Here is a 17,874-nt window from a genome sequence, read left to right as displayed (position 1 = left end):
AGATTTTGGAAGGCACTTCAGATTCTTAAACCTTGGGTCGAATACTATAGCTATCTTTAGAAATCTCACATTGGTACCTTCTTTGCGTTTTGTGAAATCTGCAGCGAAAATGTCCTTAAAACGAACATGTGCTGGGTCATCATCCGAAACTTCTATAACATGAAATATATGGCAGAATGTGGGTAAAACAGAGCAGGGGACATGCAATTCTCCCCCAAGGAGTTCAGTCACAAATTTAATTAACTCATTTTTTTTAACAAGCATCATCAGCATGGAAGCATGTCCTCTGGAATGGTGGCTGAAGCATGAAGGGGCATACGAATGTTTAGCACATCTGGCACGTAAATAGCTTGCAATGCTGGCTACAAAAGTGTCATGCAAACGCCTGTTCTCACTTTCTGGTGACATTGTAAATAAGGAGAGGGCAGCATTATCTCCTGTAAATGCAAACAAACTTGTTTGTCTTAGCGACTGGCTGACCAAGAAGTAGAACTGAGTGGACTTGTACGCTCTGAAGTTTTACTTTGTTTTGTTTTTGAGTGCAGTTATGTAACAAAAATTTTTTTTAAAAAAATCTACATTTGTAAATTGCACTTTCACAGCAAAGAGAATGCACTATAGTACCTGTATGAGGTGAACTGAAAAATACTATTTGTTTTATCATTTTACAGTGCAAATATTTGTAATACAAATAATATACACTTTGATTTCAACTACAACACAGAATACAATATATGTGAAAATGTAGAAAAACATCCCAAATATTTAATAAATTTCAATTGGTATTCTATTGTTTAACAGTGCAATTAAAACTGCGATTAATTGCTATTAATTTTTTTTGAGTTAATCGCGTGAGTTAACTGCGATTAATTGACAGCCCTAGAAACAGAGGAAAATAGGTAGCTAGCAAAACCTCCCTCCTGCTAAAACTAGGCCCTTCTGAACAAGACTTTAGTTGTATCCTTAGGAAGAAATGTTGCTCATACCCAGAAGACTGTAGCTGTTGATTGGACTCTCAGCCTATCTGTGAGTCACAGTCCAAAGACTGTAGAACTGCTGGTGGATTCCTCTAACAGTATGAAAGCTGTACATATACAGCAATGACCCACATTGTATGTCATAGTATGTCATGAACATGATAACATGGTTTAAAATTACTACATTGGCTATGTCTACATTATGAGTGAGGGGTGAATCCCAGCTCGAGTACACATACAAGTGCTAACTGCAAGTAGCACAGACAGTAGCAGCACGGCTTAGCCATGCTGAGCACAAGCCTGCCTGAATCGTGCGGGTATGTACTTAACATGGCTGCCACTGCCAGTGCAACCACAGCTTCACTATTTATACTCCCACTAGTTCTCATCAAGCTAGCATGACTATGTGTAAACGAGCTACGAATCACACCCCAGCTCGTAGTGTAGACAAAGCCATTATGTCTATATGCAGAATCTGTCAATATACAGAGAGCAAAAACGGCATCGAAAGAACATTTATTTTCTAAAATGAACCCACGTAAGTCAGGGAACTCAGTTTACGATAAAACCTGCACTAACTAGATACAACAGGGTGTTCTACTAGCCTGCTAAAGTAGTGCTCCACTGTGCTTAGGTACTGGACTTAGGGATTGTCTACACAAAGAGTTATTCATTTTAAATTAGTGGCACCACTTCACATAATTGCTATTTATCTATCTTGGGTTTTATACTGCCATCTATCACTGCAGTATTTGAGTCCTTCCCTGTAAAATCAATAGTAATAGAGAAGCCCCTTAGCGGACTTCATAGAGTCTCTGGCATTTCTCTTTTGGGGCAAAAACTTTGGTTGGGGGTAGGTTATTTTTTCTTTAAGATTTCATTAGTTTCTATAATTGCTATATCTGCTCTGGTTATATGTCAAATTAACATTTAAGCCCTTTAGCCACTGTTTATTGTGGATATTACCTGTAATTAGCTTTATGCTTTTGAAATAAACAGAACAGTAAAAATATGAGCTAGGAGGAATCATCAGATCTGCATTATTTATCCCCCCCATACACACTTTTTTCTTTTCTTTTAAAGTATGTTGAACACTATATTTGCACTTGAATTATGGTTTCTCATCTTAAAATGTTCTTGATTGATACATTCTTTAATGTTATCTTATATTTTACCTTTGTCAAAATATTTTGCAATATTCAGTGAACCAGAGAAGCAGCAATAAACTGCTACTATTATTAACGCTAAGTGGTACTTCTCTAGTGCCTTTCATCCAAGAATATCCAAGCATTTTTCGAACATTTAATAAACAACAATAAGTAAGCAGCAGCAGATATAGAATATTTAACATTTCCAAAGTGCTGTGTAAACATTAAATAAGTCTTTCAACCCCTCTAAGTGGTAGGTGTAGTGGGAAGACATAAGCTCTTGTATCAGAAGCCTGGTATGAGGCAGGACATGCTCACAGAATCTGGCAACAGGGTTAATCTTGCAAAAATACACATTGCTCAGAAGTGCTAAGCACAGAATACTCACGCAAACACATCCCAGTATTAAGTAGTACCAGAACATCCTGATATTAAGGATGGTACAAAAAACATTCCCCAAGGATAACAGGAATACACTGACTCCTTCTAAAAGATAAGGTCAGGATAACAGTATGTAATAAAGATGTTTTGATCAAACCAACATGTACAAGGTGATAACTAGCCACCATGTCAGGGGGAAGTAATACTAACTTGTTTGTATCAGTGAATAAAGATGTATGTCAGAGGGAGTATCTTTGTCCAGCCCAGGGGGGAATGGAAAGTCCCGCCATTCACTGAGCTAGTCCATTGTCATGGGCATACATATCTTAGTATCCTCATAGAGTCTGCCAGGTGCTATTACCATGCTTTGTCAACAATAAACCTGGCCTGGTACCTTCGTACTTTAAGGGCTCTTGTCATTGGGCAGTTTGCTCAAGGTCTGATGTGCCAGCTGTCTGCGCAGAGCTGGGGCAGCACACAGGGAGAACACACACACGCAGCCAAACATCTAACCACACTAGGTAAGTGTTTTCCCCATCTTTGTAGATAGGGAACTTAAAGCACTAAGGGTACATCTACACCTTTAGGAGAAACTGGACACAATTTTCCACTAGTGGTAGAGCTGTAGTGTAGAAGCTGTAGTGTAAAGCAGTCAAACATTTTTTACCACCCTGTCATCTAAACTTACAGACAAGCTTAAACAAGTTACTTGCCTATGGTCACAGAGCAAATCAGTTGTACAACTAGGAATAGTATCCACAACTGATTCTCAGCCCCTGCTTTAACCAAAGTGTATTTCTGTAAGTTCATTAAGCTTTTTCTTTCACTAGCAGCGAAGACACCACTATTACAAAACTGTTCTAAATAAGGGCACTTGACTTTTTCTACACTGATGTGAAGTGCAGAACCCTCTATTTAACTGTAATTTACATTTAGAGAGACACAATCAAGGCTGAGAAGCCCAATGTTTTATGTATCTTTACATCATTATTCGTTTTTTCAATAGTTTTTCTGAACCATAAATATCTGCTCCCTAAAGCGTGGGCTGGAACACTGAAAAAATAATCATCTTCTCTGATGAGTGATTGTCAACGAAGCCACACCCATGCTGGGACAGCACATGATAGTCCATGGAATTCCACATTCACACACCATCCCACTGCTCTACCTATCTGCACAGTTATTGGTAGAGGACAAAATAGTGACACATATGAGTATTAAACCTTCTAAGTCTTCAGAAAACTAAACTTTGCCTATTTCATTATCATATCCACTAATTAGAAGAGAGCTGGCAGGCAAAGGTGGGTAAAGAGAATAAATGTGCATGTTCCTGTTACCACATATGCACTCTCAGAACAAAAAATTTGGTGCATCTACCAGCCTTGGTGCATCTAATTGAACTTGTGCATTTTGATTCATCCCACATCCGAAATGCTTTTGCATGGTGGATTCATTACACTCCATCAACCCAACACCAAGCTTTCACATACACACTTCCTCCACGCCCTTCTGGATTAAGGCGGCAAGTAATGTCCTCTATTCTCCAGACAAAGACTATGTTTCTCAGTGCTCCAGTATGCAAAGGGAGAAGTAATAGATGTATTACTATTAGTGTAGATGCCAGAACTGCTAAGAGCCTCTTATTGAGAAGGAGAGTCAGACAGCAGGCCAGACTACTGCACAAGTGAACCAATTACTCACTTGAGGTAGAAGGTATATCCCTGGAGCTTTTCCTTTTTCAGGTGGATTGAAAAGACCTGGGAAATTATGGGACTTGCATTTGAGAACATGTTTTATAGAGAGGGGTGTTGGGTTTGCTGTTCCCTGGCATCAAGGAAGGTAGATCCACATTTTACAAAAATATTTGTGGAGAAGTCTTGGCTACCACCGGGAGAAGAAAACACCCCAATGTGCAGTCCAGTCCCTTCCTTTGGTAAAGCGAGGATCAAAGGGCTCAGAGCAGCATTGACATAGTTTCTGAGAGAATTTTCTTGCAAATGGAGCACTTGTTGGGCTTTGGTTTGCTCAGCACAAGTTTCTCTGACATGATAGAGGAAGAGGACAAACAAAGAGATCTTGACAGGCGGACCTGTTTGGGGAACAGAGCCCTGGAAAATGTTGGTTCCCTGAGGGAGAGGAGAGATCACAGGGGAAAATTTTCTCACTGGTGCTCCACAACAAAATTTAAAAGCTAGAATGCTAACAGACAAGATGAGAGCTCTTAATTGCCACTTCCTTTGACTTCTGAGGTATAATCTGGGGTGTGAACAGCCTTTAATGCCTGTGGACAAGACTGAACTACGTCCAGTATTGCAAGAGGAGAAGCAGGCTGGGGAATTGGCCAAGATCCAGAAAGGCAGCCTTATATCCCTCTGTCATTTGGAAATGTGTGATCATCTCATAGCAGTAGAAATACAGCTCAGCATGCAGATGGCTACCGAGCCTCCTGTCAGCTGTACTCCCAGTAGACTCCAGAATTTGTGACCTATACACAATGTTGATTCAGCCTTTGCACATTTTTAAGTCCTGAAAATACTTTCCTGGCTGTCTTGACTAGATGGCAGAGATACTGTAGCATATAAAATGTTATTTAATAACCACCACCTGCACTTATGGAAGGCTACCTCAATGATCACCGGACCCTGATGTTCCAGCAGTACTGAAATTTCACTGCCTCATACGTTTTTCGTATTTGCCAACCACACTACTCTGTGTGAAAGTTTTCACACTAGTTTTCACACTAGTCTGAAAACTTCACCCTCAGCCACACACACTCCAGTGGTCTTTTGAAACCTCAAAGCCATTTCGTACCTAGCATGCATCGCGGCCACTATCTTTCTACTGGGAGAGTACTGCAAAATCACAAAAGCTATTAATGCTGATCCTTAATTGAAAGGGAGGGGTTGGCACTGATGGACACGATGCATCCCTTCTTCTAGGGGATGCCTGTGCTGTTTTGGCAGGACTCATATACCCTGCAGCCACAGAGACAGGGTATTGAGAAGTGATCTCATTTCCCACACGGCAGTTAAGAGCTCTACCAATAGGCCACCTGGTTTATGATTATGGTTCTCATCCATACCTCCTCTAAGACAGATTCTTCTCACCTACCCAAGAAACTAATCCAATGGAAATTTCAATTCTGAGGCAGGGACTGAAGATATTTCAACAATGAGTTCCAACTTCATCCTTGGCCATTATCTTCCCCCTTTCATACTTCATCTACACTCATCATTAATGTCCATTAAACCTCTGTATGAGAATGTGTTTCCTGGGTGGCCCTATAATAATTGTATGCCATATTTGCCTAATCCAAATTACAATTAATGTATCAAAAGAGCTAGATTTCAAATCAGTGTCTTCAGAATCCACCACCTACCTCCAGCAAGTCAATCATCCGTGTCATCTGAGAGTAAATAAGAACTCTGTGTCCTTGAGATTTCAGCCGTGTCAACAGAAGGTCAAGAGCATAAAGCTTCCCACTGTCTGTGATCAGGCTCTCTTTGTCTGAGAAGGAGAGGGTGAGAAAAAAGTGAGTAAAAAGCTGAAACAGCTGCATGAAACAAGCTAACAAAGGATTTATTTCTGAAACTTCGTAGTGTTTCACTGCAGTATCATTTCCTAAAGTGACTGGGACTGGGGGAGCTGCAAGCTCCCTTCTGGCCAGCATGTCTAACCTCATTGTTTATAGTAACTTTTGCTGGTTTGGGCTGGAACTGGCGTATAAGAGCTCCCCAACCTGGGAATCACGTCCACACAAATAAGACATGGTCCTGTTTAGATAGCCACATCCCACTGTCAAGGCCTCTCTCTTAGTATCACCGGGGACTATGTCCACACTAGTATAATAAGGAATCTCTTCATGTTATACCACACAGACAACAAAGTTCTGTCTTTTGGACATCTGCTATTGCCATCCTCCGAGGTTTGGTTATATTATTCATATTACTGATGCATGCACAAGACCAACAGTATTACCAGTACACAAGTTTGGTTCATTGTGAAACAAAACATCCTTCACACACTGCCTGGATTCCCTCCTCGTTTCTAGTTTTCTTTTTGTTTTTAAGAGCGGTTTCCAGCTGACAATCTTTAAGACACTTTAAATATAATTTTTCATATCCTCTCTCCTTCAGCACTGCAGCAGCAGTTTGGGCAGGAAGGAGTTTCTGTTTGCAGATTCTGTGCATAAGCAATGTACTACCACTGAAAAGGAGACAGGAGGAGGGAAATGGTGGTGGTGGAGAAATTTCCTCAAAAATTCTCAGCTAGAAAGATCACAGATTACTTTATCCTTTTGATGTCTGAATCCTAGGCCTATAATCAGGATGGAATGTGATAACTGCAGATAATTCAGGTTGTAGCAGAGTCCTGAGATTTTGAGAATATATTTTCCTATTAACTAGCAGGTACCCTCCCACCCACCCGCCTTTTTTTTTTTTTTTTTTTTTTGCAGACTTGTCAATGTATAGATTAGACCAGAAGTGATGGGCTAACATAACAGACTTCTGTAAGGCATTTAACTTCGTACAGCATAACATTCTGATTAAAAATAGCAATATAAAAAAAAAATCACGGTAGCACATATTAAATTGATTACAAACTGGTTAACTGATAGATCTAAATAATAAATAAATAAATAAATAAATAAATAAATAAATAAATAAATAAATGAGGACTCATCCAAGGGGAATGTTTCTAGTAGAGTCCTGTAAAGATCTGTTCTTGGTCCAATGCTATTCAATATGCTTCTCAATAATATGATATGGAAGAAAATATAAAATCATTTATGACAAAGTCTACAGTTAGCACAAAATTATTAGTGGTAAGTAATAAGGACAGGTCAATTATACAGAGTGAGCTGGAAAACCTGCCTTATGGTGAGAGATGCTAGAAGCTTAATTTATTTGTTTATCCAGGAGAAATCTAAGAGGTGATTTAGTCGTCTGTGACCCATGCCCCATGCTACAGAGGAAGGCAAAAAACCTCCAGGGCCTCTTCCAATCTGCCCTGGAGGAAAATTCCTTCCCGACCCCATATATGGCGATCAGCTAAACCGTGAGCATATGGGCAAGATTCACCAGCCAGATACCCAGGAAAGAGTTTTCTGTAGTAACTCAGATCCCACCCCATCTAACATCCCATCACAGGCCATTAGGCCTATTTACCATGAATATTTAAAGATCAATTAATTACCAAAATCATGTTATCCCATCATACCATCTCCTCCATAAACTTATCGAGTTTAATCTTAAAGCCAGATAGGTCTTTTGTCCCCACTGCTTCCTTTGGAAGGCTATTCCAAAACTTCACTCCTCTGATGGTTAGAAACCTTCGTCTAATTTCAAGTCTAAACTTCCCAATGACCAGTTTATATCCATTTGTTCTTGTTTCCACATTGGTACTGAGCTTAAATCTCCAGTATTTATCTTAAATCTTAAACCTCTCCCTCTCCGGTATTTATCCCTCTGATATATTTATAGAGAGCAATCATATCTCCCCATAACCTTCTTTTAGTTAGGCTAAACAAGCCAAGCTCCTTGAGTCTCCTTTCATAAGACAAGTTTTCCATTCCTTGGATCATCCTAGTAACCCTTCTCTGTACCTGTTCCAGTTTGAATTCATACTTCTTAAACATGGGAGACCAGAACTACACACAGTATTCCAGGTGAGGTCTCACCAGTGCCTTGTATAATGGAACTAAAACCTCCTTATCTCTACTGGAAATACCTTGCCTGATGCATCCCAAGACTGCATTAGCTTTTTTCACGGCAGTATCACATTGGCGGCTCATAGTCATCCTATGATCAACCAATACTCCAAGGCCCTTCTCCTCCTCCGTTACTTCTAATTGATGCGTCCCCAGCCTATAACTAAAATTTTTGTTATTAATCCCTAAATGCATAACCCTACACTTCTCACTATTAAATTTCATCCTATTACTATTACTCCAGTTTACAAGGTCATCCAGATCCTCCTGTATGATATCCTGGTCCTTCTCTAAATTGGCAATACCTCCCAGCTTTGTATCATCCGCAAACTTTATGAGCACACTCCCACTTTTTGTGCCGAGGTCAGTAAGAAAAAGATTAAATAAGATTGGGCCCAAAACTGATCCCCGAGGAACGCCACTGGTAACTTCCCTCCAGCCTGACAGTTCACCTTTCAGTAGGACCCGCTGTAGTCTCCCTGTTAACCAATTCCTTATCCACCTTTCAATTTTCCTATTGATCCCCATCTTTTCCAATTTAACTAATAATTCCCCATGTGGCACCATATCAAACGCCTTACTGAAATCTAGGTAAATTAGATCCACTGCGTTTCCTTTGTCTAAAAAATCAGTTACTTTCTCAAAGAAGGAGATCAGGTTGGTTTGGCATGATCTACCTTTGGTAAAATCATGTTGTATTTTGTCCCATTTACCATTGACTTCAATGTCCTTAACTACTTTTTCCTTCAAAATTTTTTCCAAGACCTTGCATACTACAGATGTCAAACTAACAGGCCTGTAGTTACCCGGATCACGTTTTTTCCCTTCTTAAAAATAGGAACTATGTTAGCAATTCTCCAATCATACGGTACAACCCCTGAGTTTACAGATTCATTAAAATTCTTGCTAATGGGCTTGCAATTTCATGTGCCAATTCCTTTAATATTCTTGGATGAAGATTATCTGGGCCCCCCAATTTAGTCCCATTAAGCTGTTTGAGTTTCGCTTCTACTTCAGATATGGTAATATCTGCCTCCATATCCTCATTCCCATTTGTCATGCTATCATTATCCCTAAGATCCTCTTTAGCCTTACTAAAGACTGAGGCAAAGTATTTGTTTAGATATTGGGCCATGTGTAGATTATTCTTGACCTCCTCTCCATCCTCAGTGGTTAACGGTCCCACTTCTTCTTTCTTTGTTTTCTTCTTATTTATATGGCTATAGAACCTTTTACTATTGGTTTTAATTCCCTTTGCAAGGTCCAACTCTACTTGACTTTTAGCCTGTCTCACTTTATCCCTACATACTCTGACCTCAATAAGGTAGCTTTCCTTGCTGGTCCCTCCCATCTTCCACTCCCTGTATGCTTTCTGCTTTTTCTTAATCACTTCTCTGAGATGCTTGCTCATCCAGTTTGGTCTACAACTCCTGCCTATGAATTTTTTCCCCTTTCTTGGGATGCAGGCTTCCGATAGCTTCTGCAGCTTTGATTTAAAGTAATCCCAGGCCTCCTCTGCCTTTAGATCCATAAGTTCTTCAGTCCAATCCACTTCCCTAACTAATTTCCTTAATTTTTGAAAGTCAGCCCTTTTGAAATCAAAAACCCTAGTTGCACATTTATTTTTGTTAATCCTTACATTCAGTTTGAACTGAATTAGCTCATGATCACTTGAACCAAGATTATCCCCTACAACCATTTCTTCTACGAGGTCCTCACTACTCACCAAAACCAAATCTAAAACAGCATCCCCTCTAGTCGGTTCAGCAACTACTTGATGAAGGAATCCATCAGCTATCGCATCTAGGAAAATCTAAGCCCTATTATTATTGCTAGCACTCGTCCTCCAGTCTATATCTGGGAAGTTAACGTCTCTCAAGATCACGCAGTTTCCATTAGTATTTACTTCATTAAAAACATTTAAAAGGGCTCTATCCATATCCAAATTAGATCCCGGCAGTCTATAGCACACCCCAAGCACTATCCCAGGGGAGGCTCTAATACTTTTCTTCCCCAATGTAATTTTTGCCCAGACAGACTCTGTCTTATCCATTCCATCGCTTCTTATTTCTTTACATTCTACCTCATCATTGATATGCAACGCTACTCCATCACCTTTACCTTTATTTCGGTCTTTCCTAAACAGCATATACCCTTCAATACCTGCAGTCCAGTCACGACTACCATTCCACCATGTTTCTGTTATCCCTATAACATCTGGTTTCACTTCCTGCAGCAGTAGCATACCCTTCTATTCTGTGGATCAGTTATTATAAGGTAAGTAACTTCTTTTTTGAGTGCTGGTCCCTAGGCATATTCTACTGTGGGTGAGTACTGCTGAGAAGCAGTACTCAAGTAGGAGGAAGGTGCGAGGATGCAGGTGACAGAGTCATCTGAATGACTGCTGTCCCAAAGGATGTGTCAGAAGAGGAGTCCTGTATTAGAGCGTCATGTCTTGTGACTGTATAGATGGAACTCCATGTAGCTCCTTTGCAAATGTAAAGTAAAGATACTCCCTGCAGCAGTGCACTGATGTTACTTGTGTTCTTGTAGAATGAGCCTTTACTCCATATAGGGTAGAACAGCTGGTAGCTGAGTAGGATACAGCCAGAAATCCATTTAGAGATATCCCTAGTGAGAGAAGGTCCCAATGATGGGGAAAATTGAGGCTTGGGAAGAGAAAAACATCTTCTGGTGTAATATAAGTCTCTGTCCTCCCCAGGGCAGGTGGAGGTGGGTGCTCCCCCAGGCAGGGAATCTAACTTATTAAAATTACAGTAAAAGCTGTTTTATCTGGCACTTCACCAACCAGAAAGATCTATAAACTGGCATTTCTGATCTTCATTGAAATTCCGGTTTATAGTCTGATTGGCGGGGGGCGGGCAAGGGGTTGCAGCGCAGGAGGGGATGCGGAGCGCGGGCTCTGGGAGGGAGTTTGGGTGTGGGAGGGGGCTCAGGGCACAGAGTTGGGGCGCGGGAGGGGGTGCCGGATCCTGAAGGTGCTCACCTTGGCGGCTCCCCGCAAGCCACAACCTGTCCCAGCTGCTCCTAGGCGGAGGCATGGTAGGCGGCTCCGCGCACTGCCCCTGCCCCACCCTGAGTGCTAGCTCCACAGCTCCCATTGGTTGGGAACCACAGCCAATGGGAGCTGCGGGGGTGGTGCCTGTGGGCAAAGGCAGCGCACAGAGCTGCCTGCCACACCTCCACCTAGGAGCAGCCGGGACAGGTCGCCACTTGCGGGGAGCCGCCAGAGTTGAGTCCCCCCCAGATCTGGCACCTGCCTGTACCCCCTCCCATGCCCCAACCCCCTGCCCCAAGCCCCCTCCCACAACCAAACTCCTTCCCAGAGCCCGCACCTCACAACCCCTCCCACACCCCAATCCCCAGCCCTGCACCCCCTCCCACACCCAAACTCCCTCCCTCTTAGTTAACCAGCACTTATGAGCACCCCTATTCCCACAACATGCTGGATAAAACAGATTTTACTGTATTAAGAACGAAGCACAAAACACAGTAAAGGCAAACTATGAAATATTTACAGATCGAAGAATAACGAAGAAACCGTTCTGGACATTGGGAGATTCTGACTCAACCACACAGTGGTAATAAGGAACGGGAGAGGTGGTTGAGCTGCTCTGCCCTTTATACCCTTAGAAGCATGAGGAGAACAAGGGCACATGTATAGACCAACCGACACTGCTTGTAAGAATTCTCTGACTCCACGCGCATGAAGTGCACGTGCACCCACAGTGGAATACACATCGGGACCAGCACAAGAAGAAGACAGACAGTTCAAGACCTGAATTTAGGCACTCAGATGTTTTCCAGCTGCAAATGATGGCATTAGTAACCTCTAAAACAGAGCACAGCCACCTTAACAGTGTTAGTAATTTCATCAACTCTCTTAAGAAAAACAGAACCCTGAACTCAGGCTTTGGCAGGTAAGTGACAGATGAAATGCTTTAAGAGCCATTTGGTTTAAGTTGATATATTTGGGATCTTTAAAAAAGGTATAAATTTACTTTCAAATGAAGACCCATTTAATTTTGCTCTTCTTCCGGTTGCTTGCTTTCCACTGCAGGATGAATTAAATTATTTAGCTTCATTAGTTATGAAACATTAAGACTTTAGAAATGATAAAAAGCTGATGTGGTTGTTAACTATCAGTGGGATGACTATGAGAGGAAGAAGTGAAATAATAAGTAGTGGTTGTTCAAATGTAAAATCTGTCTAGTCAGTTTGCCAAAAGAAATTATGCTGAGACAAGCAACCCAACTAAAGGATTCCGTTGTAGTGCTTAGGAAGAACTTTTGGCATGGTTCAAAAGGCAAAATACTACTGCTTTTCTTCTGCAATCTCTTAACAAGTGTGAATAGGGGATTAAGTTTTGGTAACTGGAAACATTAGATGCCTCATCACTGATTCCAACCATCTCCCCTTTAATGGTTCATTATATTTTAAACAATTACAAACAACTGGATGCATACTGGGAGTGAAGGACAACTTATCATCAGATATCCCTTGACTCTGAGTCGGGTGAGAAGGAGGTCACACTGTCACAAAAATAATCTGTTGATCCCGATCTTTGCCTAATCTCTTGGCATACAGAACAAACTAAACTACAGAGAATTTAGGCAGAGATCCCTCAAGGAATGCAACCAACCGGAAAGCAAGAAACACGTATCAAAGGGAATATTTTTATACTGGAAGAGAAAATTGGTTTGTTTTAATTTTGTGTGTTGTGGTGTCCTCCTATCTTGACAATATTGATTATTTAAAACTCAATAATTTCTGTATGTTTAAAGATCGCCACCTAGTGTTCAAGAAGCATCACAGACTGCTTCTGCAAAGCCATGATCAGGCACATACCCTCTCCACCTATATGTTATCCCCAATAGAAAGCAACATTGTGTAGTTTACTAGAATAGAGTTTAAAAGATTTTCTCTCCCTACCCACTTTCTCCCACTGTTTTTACTTTCCCCCTTATCCCCTGTGGAAAAAAGTTTTTTAAAAAAGTGAGTGGAATTTCTCCAAAATTTTGAAAAAAAAATTTTTTTCCCAAAATTTGAAACTGTAAAAATTTTGATTTTTAAATTTCATCATAAAATTTCAACTAAAGTGATTTTTTCCAGCTCAAAATGTCGTCACTGACATTTTATTTTTCATTAAAAAAAAGTCAACCAGTCCTATGACTTACAGATTGCACTGTGCCCAACAACAAATTCTTTATTACTATATAAAGTGGAGGAGGAAAAAGCAGTCAGTCCTGTAATCAACAACAGCAGGAAAGGGGCTGCGGACCTAATGGTGCCTCTTCAGTCAACAGAAAAAACAACAACTACCAACCAGCCAGGCAGGGGATGGACTGAAGCTGGCTGAGAGGGGGTGCTATAGATACTACTGCCTGTGGAAAACAGATAGTCACTAATGATTATGACTCAGAATAACCTCAGTGAGAGTTCTGGCTGATGACTGTGGCCGGACACATGGACCCCTGGGGAATTAGAAAATGCCCCTCTGGATATATAAAAATATAGAAGAAAGAGAGATAACGAGTCTGTATTCTAGTGACCCTCCCCCCGGGCAGTCTGCAGAGCACAATGGGGTCAATAAGAAGCTAGCTGGCTCTCACAGTAAACAGCCAGTGCTTTTTATCGATGCTAAAAGGACTCAGACGCTTCCTGCCATTTAATCCAGGACCATTTTTCTTTCAAAGAACAGGAAAAGCCTCAAGAGATTCCCACAGTGATCGCAACTACGTCTGCTGCCAGGGGTAGTGGGAATTCAGTCTCAGAGAGAGATAGGGACAGGGTTAAGAGATAGAAGCTGCTTCAGTACCTACTTATTTTAGAGCTTTGCACCCATAGTTCCATTTTACATTCACTGGGCTTTATCCTTGCATCAAATTGCTTCTTCGGTGCTTCATTATTCACTTTCCATAATGACTTGGATCATACCTGCATCCATACATACACACTGCTCCCCTGTCCCTGCATCTATGTCCCTTCTCAGCGCTCAAACTTAAACCTACTCTATTTCTCACTTAACCAACATCTGCTTGCTTAACCCAGTTTCGGTATACACTTCCTCAAGCACCCACCCATATGCTTAACCTTGCACCTGCATCATTCACCATATAGTTACTTACAAGTGCACACCCACAAGATTCCTGTGTATTGTTATTCAAACAATATTTAATTCCAAACTTTTTCTTTTATAAAAACTTTTTCAAGTGGCAGAATGAGATATCAAGATTTTTTCAGAACACATCCTCATCTTTCGGGGTCCACCTCAGCCACAAAACTTTCTTACACTCATGCACCTCTCCTTTCATGCCCCCCACCTACTTTACCCCAACACTTTTATCCCTCCCATTTTCTTTTAGCTGCAGTTATGATGTTGCACTCTATAAGATTTTATGCAAATATGCTAATGAGTGTGACTATAATGTAACTGGAATATGCTTCATGAAGAAGGTCTCTTGTAAGGTATCATTACAAAGCTTATAATCTACTGAGTGTGGTCATCCTATTTGTATGTATGTATCATTCTTGTATGTGAAACTAGAAATATGAAATATAACTCTGAGGGCCTTTTGTAATTATGCAAAGTGTGGGCCATTAATGGTGGTTTGGAACCTTGATGGCTCCCATCAACCAGGACAACTGACTGTGGATGACTCTGTTTGCTTGCACGCCTTCCTGTGAGTCAGGCTGGGAGGAATGAAGGCTTGGGGTCTCACAGGACATGTCACCTGGTACTGAAATCCATCTTAAACCAGGTGCTTTTCCATTTAGAAGGAGGGGTGGGGACCCAAAGAGACAAAAGATTCCTGCCTTGTGCCAAAGCTATATAAGGAGGTGGAACAGAACAAAGGGGGCTGCAATCATGAGAAATCCCCTAGCTAGCACCTGAACTCGAACAAGGGCTGTACAGGGGAAAGGATTGTGCCCAGACTAGGAAGGCGTCCAGTCTGTGATAGAAACTTACTAGAACATCTCTGAGGGTGAGATTTAATCTGTAATCACTTTTTTACTGTATTAGGCTTAGATTTGTGTGTTCTATTTTATTTTGCTTGGTAATTCACTTTGTTCTGTCTGTCATTACTTGGAACCACTCAAATCCAATTTTTTGAATTTAATAAAATCACTTTTTACTTATTAACTAACCCAGAATATGTATTAATACCGGGGGGGAGGGGGGGAGGGAAGGGGAGAATAGCTGTGCATATCTCTCTATCAGCGTTACAGAGGGCGAACAAATTGTGAGTTTATCCTGTACAAGCTTTATACAGGGTAAAATGGATTTATTTGGGGTTTGGACCCCACTGGGAGCTGGGTACCTGAGTGTTGGAGACAGGAACACTTCTTAAGCTGTTTTCAGTTAAGCCTGCAGCATTTGCGGGACGCATTTCAGACCTGGGTCTGCGTTTGTAGCAGGCTAGCGTGTCTGGCTCAAACCAGGCAGGGCACTGAAGTCCCAAGCTGGCAGGGAAAGCGGGCTCAGAGGTCGTCTCAGCACATCAGTTGGCAATTCCCAAGGGGAGTTCTGTGATCCAACCCGTCACAGCAGTAATTAACCTTTTGATTTTGTATAATTGCTGGAGACCAAACGTGTAAGAGTTCACCACACTGTATAAATCAGATTAATCTGAAACTATCTCAGCAGGTATGTTAGCCCCACTTAATAGTGTGTGAACGTGCACACATACATCCACACAAACATATCCCTCGGATAACCTGTCTTCAATTCCCCTATGAGAAATCTTAGTAAACCAGAAAGCAGCAAGCAAAAACCATTTTCCTTTTACCCTGTTCATGTCCCCCTCCAAAGATCCTTGACCCAAAAAGGTCTTGGGAACAAGCTGGCAATCTGTAAGCGTGAGCTGTTTTTCCTCTTGACTATCTCTTAAATCTCTAGCGCTTCATGCAGGCCACTATTCAGGACCATCATTCTGCAAAGTGACAGTATTCCCAGCTACTGAATGTCACTGTGGTACCGGTAATCAAACTGGGAGCTAGTTACCTATGCTCAGAATTATGGGCTAATCAACAGGATCAAAATGAAGGCTGAGATTGCTTTATTATTGCAGTGACATCTTTCCTCCCCTGGCCCCAGAATTTAAGCAAGTCTGCCATGTTGCAAACACAGATTTTTCCAGTCCAAATCCAGTGAATCATCCCCCCGCTCGCCTCTGCTTCTCAGGCCATTTTACCCTATATTTGGTACCCCAAATCCTGCCTTTTCTTTGCAGACTGCTGCAAGTATAATGTTTATCCTCTAGTTCAGAGGACTGGCAAACAGACCTCCTAGACCAATACCACAGTGTCTCAGTGGACTTGCTCACAGGAGGCACTTGTGAAATGAGTGTCTATCCACCAATCTCTAAAGAGTCTTCTGTTCTGGAGCAGTGATGGAAGAAGTATTTTTGAATATGTGCCTAGCAGGAGGACAGGGGACAAGGGGAGGGGCAAAACACAAAGCCCTAGTATTGTGGTCTAGCAATCAAAAACATCTCTTTATAGCCTAAAATGCTGGTTGAGTTACAGGGCTGGCCTAAGGGAAAATGGCACCCTGGGAGAACTTGCATTTTGGTTCCCCTGGCCCCCGTGGGCGTGGTGCCCCCTCATTGCCCCTGGCCCCCATGGGCTCCCCAGGCTCCCCTCCCTCCCTTCGCCCCAAAGACCTGCTGTCCCTCCTGCACCCCTAATCCCAGCACCCCCTTTGCTCCTAAGCCCTGCATCCCCCTCCTGCACCCATGGAAAGTGACCTGGATGCACGAAGCAGCTGGCATTGCTGCTCGTTCCCCCCTAGACTGCTGCTCCTTTGCCCCGCACACCCCTAGAAGACTGGGGGGGGGGGGAGGCCGAGGAGCAACATATGGGCTCCCTGCAGCCAGGTCACTTTCCCCACATGGGCTGCGAAAGGAGAGGGCATGAGAGCAGCAGCTCCTGATGCCTCACAGCCCAGGTGGGGAAAGTGACCTGAATGCAGAGAGCCCTGGTGTGTGTGCACGGGGTGACTCCGTGAGGGAGACTGTGTGTAAGAGTGTGTGTGAGTAAAAACAGCTAACAAAAGCCAAAACTGGCCAAAACACCAGCCATATGCTGCTCCCACTAAAACAGAAATATCCCACTATCTCATCCTTCACGTTTCTCATATGAACGACTAGGGCTGGAATTAAATTTTGGTATGAAATTGGGGGAAATTTAAAAACTGTTTAAAACATTTTAAAAATAAAATGTATGAAAAACTTTAATACATTTTATTTACAGTGTCACTATGCATACTAATCTTGCTAGTCCTCCCCCACAGACAGAGAGGCACCAAGGCTAGGATCAGGACCAGCTGTGCCCCCAAAAGACTAGGCCAACTCTCCAAATCGGACCAAACCCACATCCTTACCCAACCCGAACTGGACCGAACCCCCTGAACTGGACCTGACCCACATCCCTCCCCAGACTGAACTGGACCCAACCCACATCCCTGCCTAGACCAGGGGCACTGGTGGGGGGGATGGGGCAGGAGGAACTGGGGGAGGTTCAGTCTCCCCCAGGGGTGCTGGTGAGGGACAGGGGGCACTGGGTCTCCCCCAGGGATGCTGGTGGGGGGATGGGGCAAAGGGACTCTAGTTGCTCCACGGGGCCCGGGCCAAGG

At 42.4% G+C, this 17,874-nt stretch overlaps 1 protein-coding gene across 2 annotated transcripts in view; it reads right to left on the bottom strand.

Annotated features, from left to right (window-relative positions):
- Nucleotides 1-17,874, bottom strand: part of INO80 (INO80 complex ATPase subunit) — a 131,606-nt gene that overhangs the window by 25,286 nt on the left and 88,446 nt on the right. For both annotated transcript variants that reach the window (XM_073348740.1, XM_073348739.1), the window contains one exon: nt 5,886-6,013. In XM_073348740.1, coding sequence (XP_073204841.1) covers nt 5,886-6,013 — 128 coding nt within the window. The remainder of the gene's footprint in view (nt 1-5,885; nt 6,014-17,874) is intronic.

The sequence above is a fragment of the Lepidochelys kempii genome, chromosome 6 (assembly GCF_965140265.1).
Source record: "Lepidochelys kempii isolate rLepKem1 chromosome 6, rLepKem1.hap2, whole genome shotgun sequence".
In the NCBI taxonomy this organism is placed as follows: domain Eukaryota; kingdom Metazoa; phylum Chordata; order Testudines; family Cheloniidae; genus Lepidochelys; species Lepidochelys kempii.
This window is presented reverse-complemented; position numbering and strand designations above follow the sequence as displayed.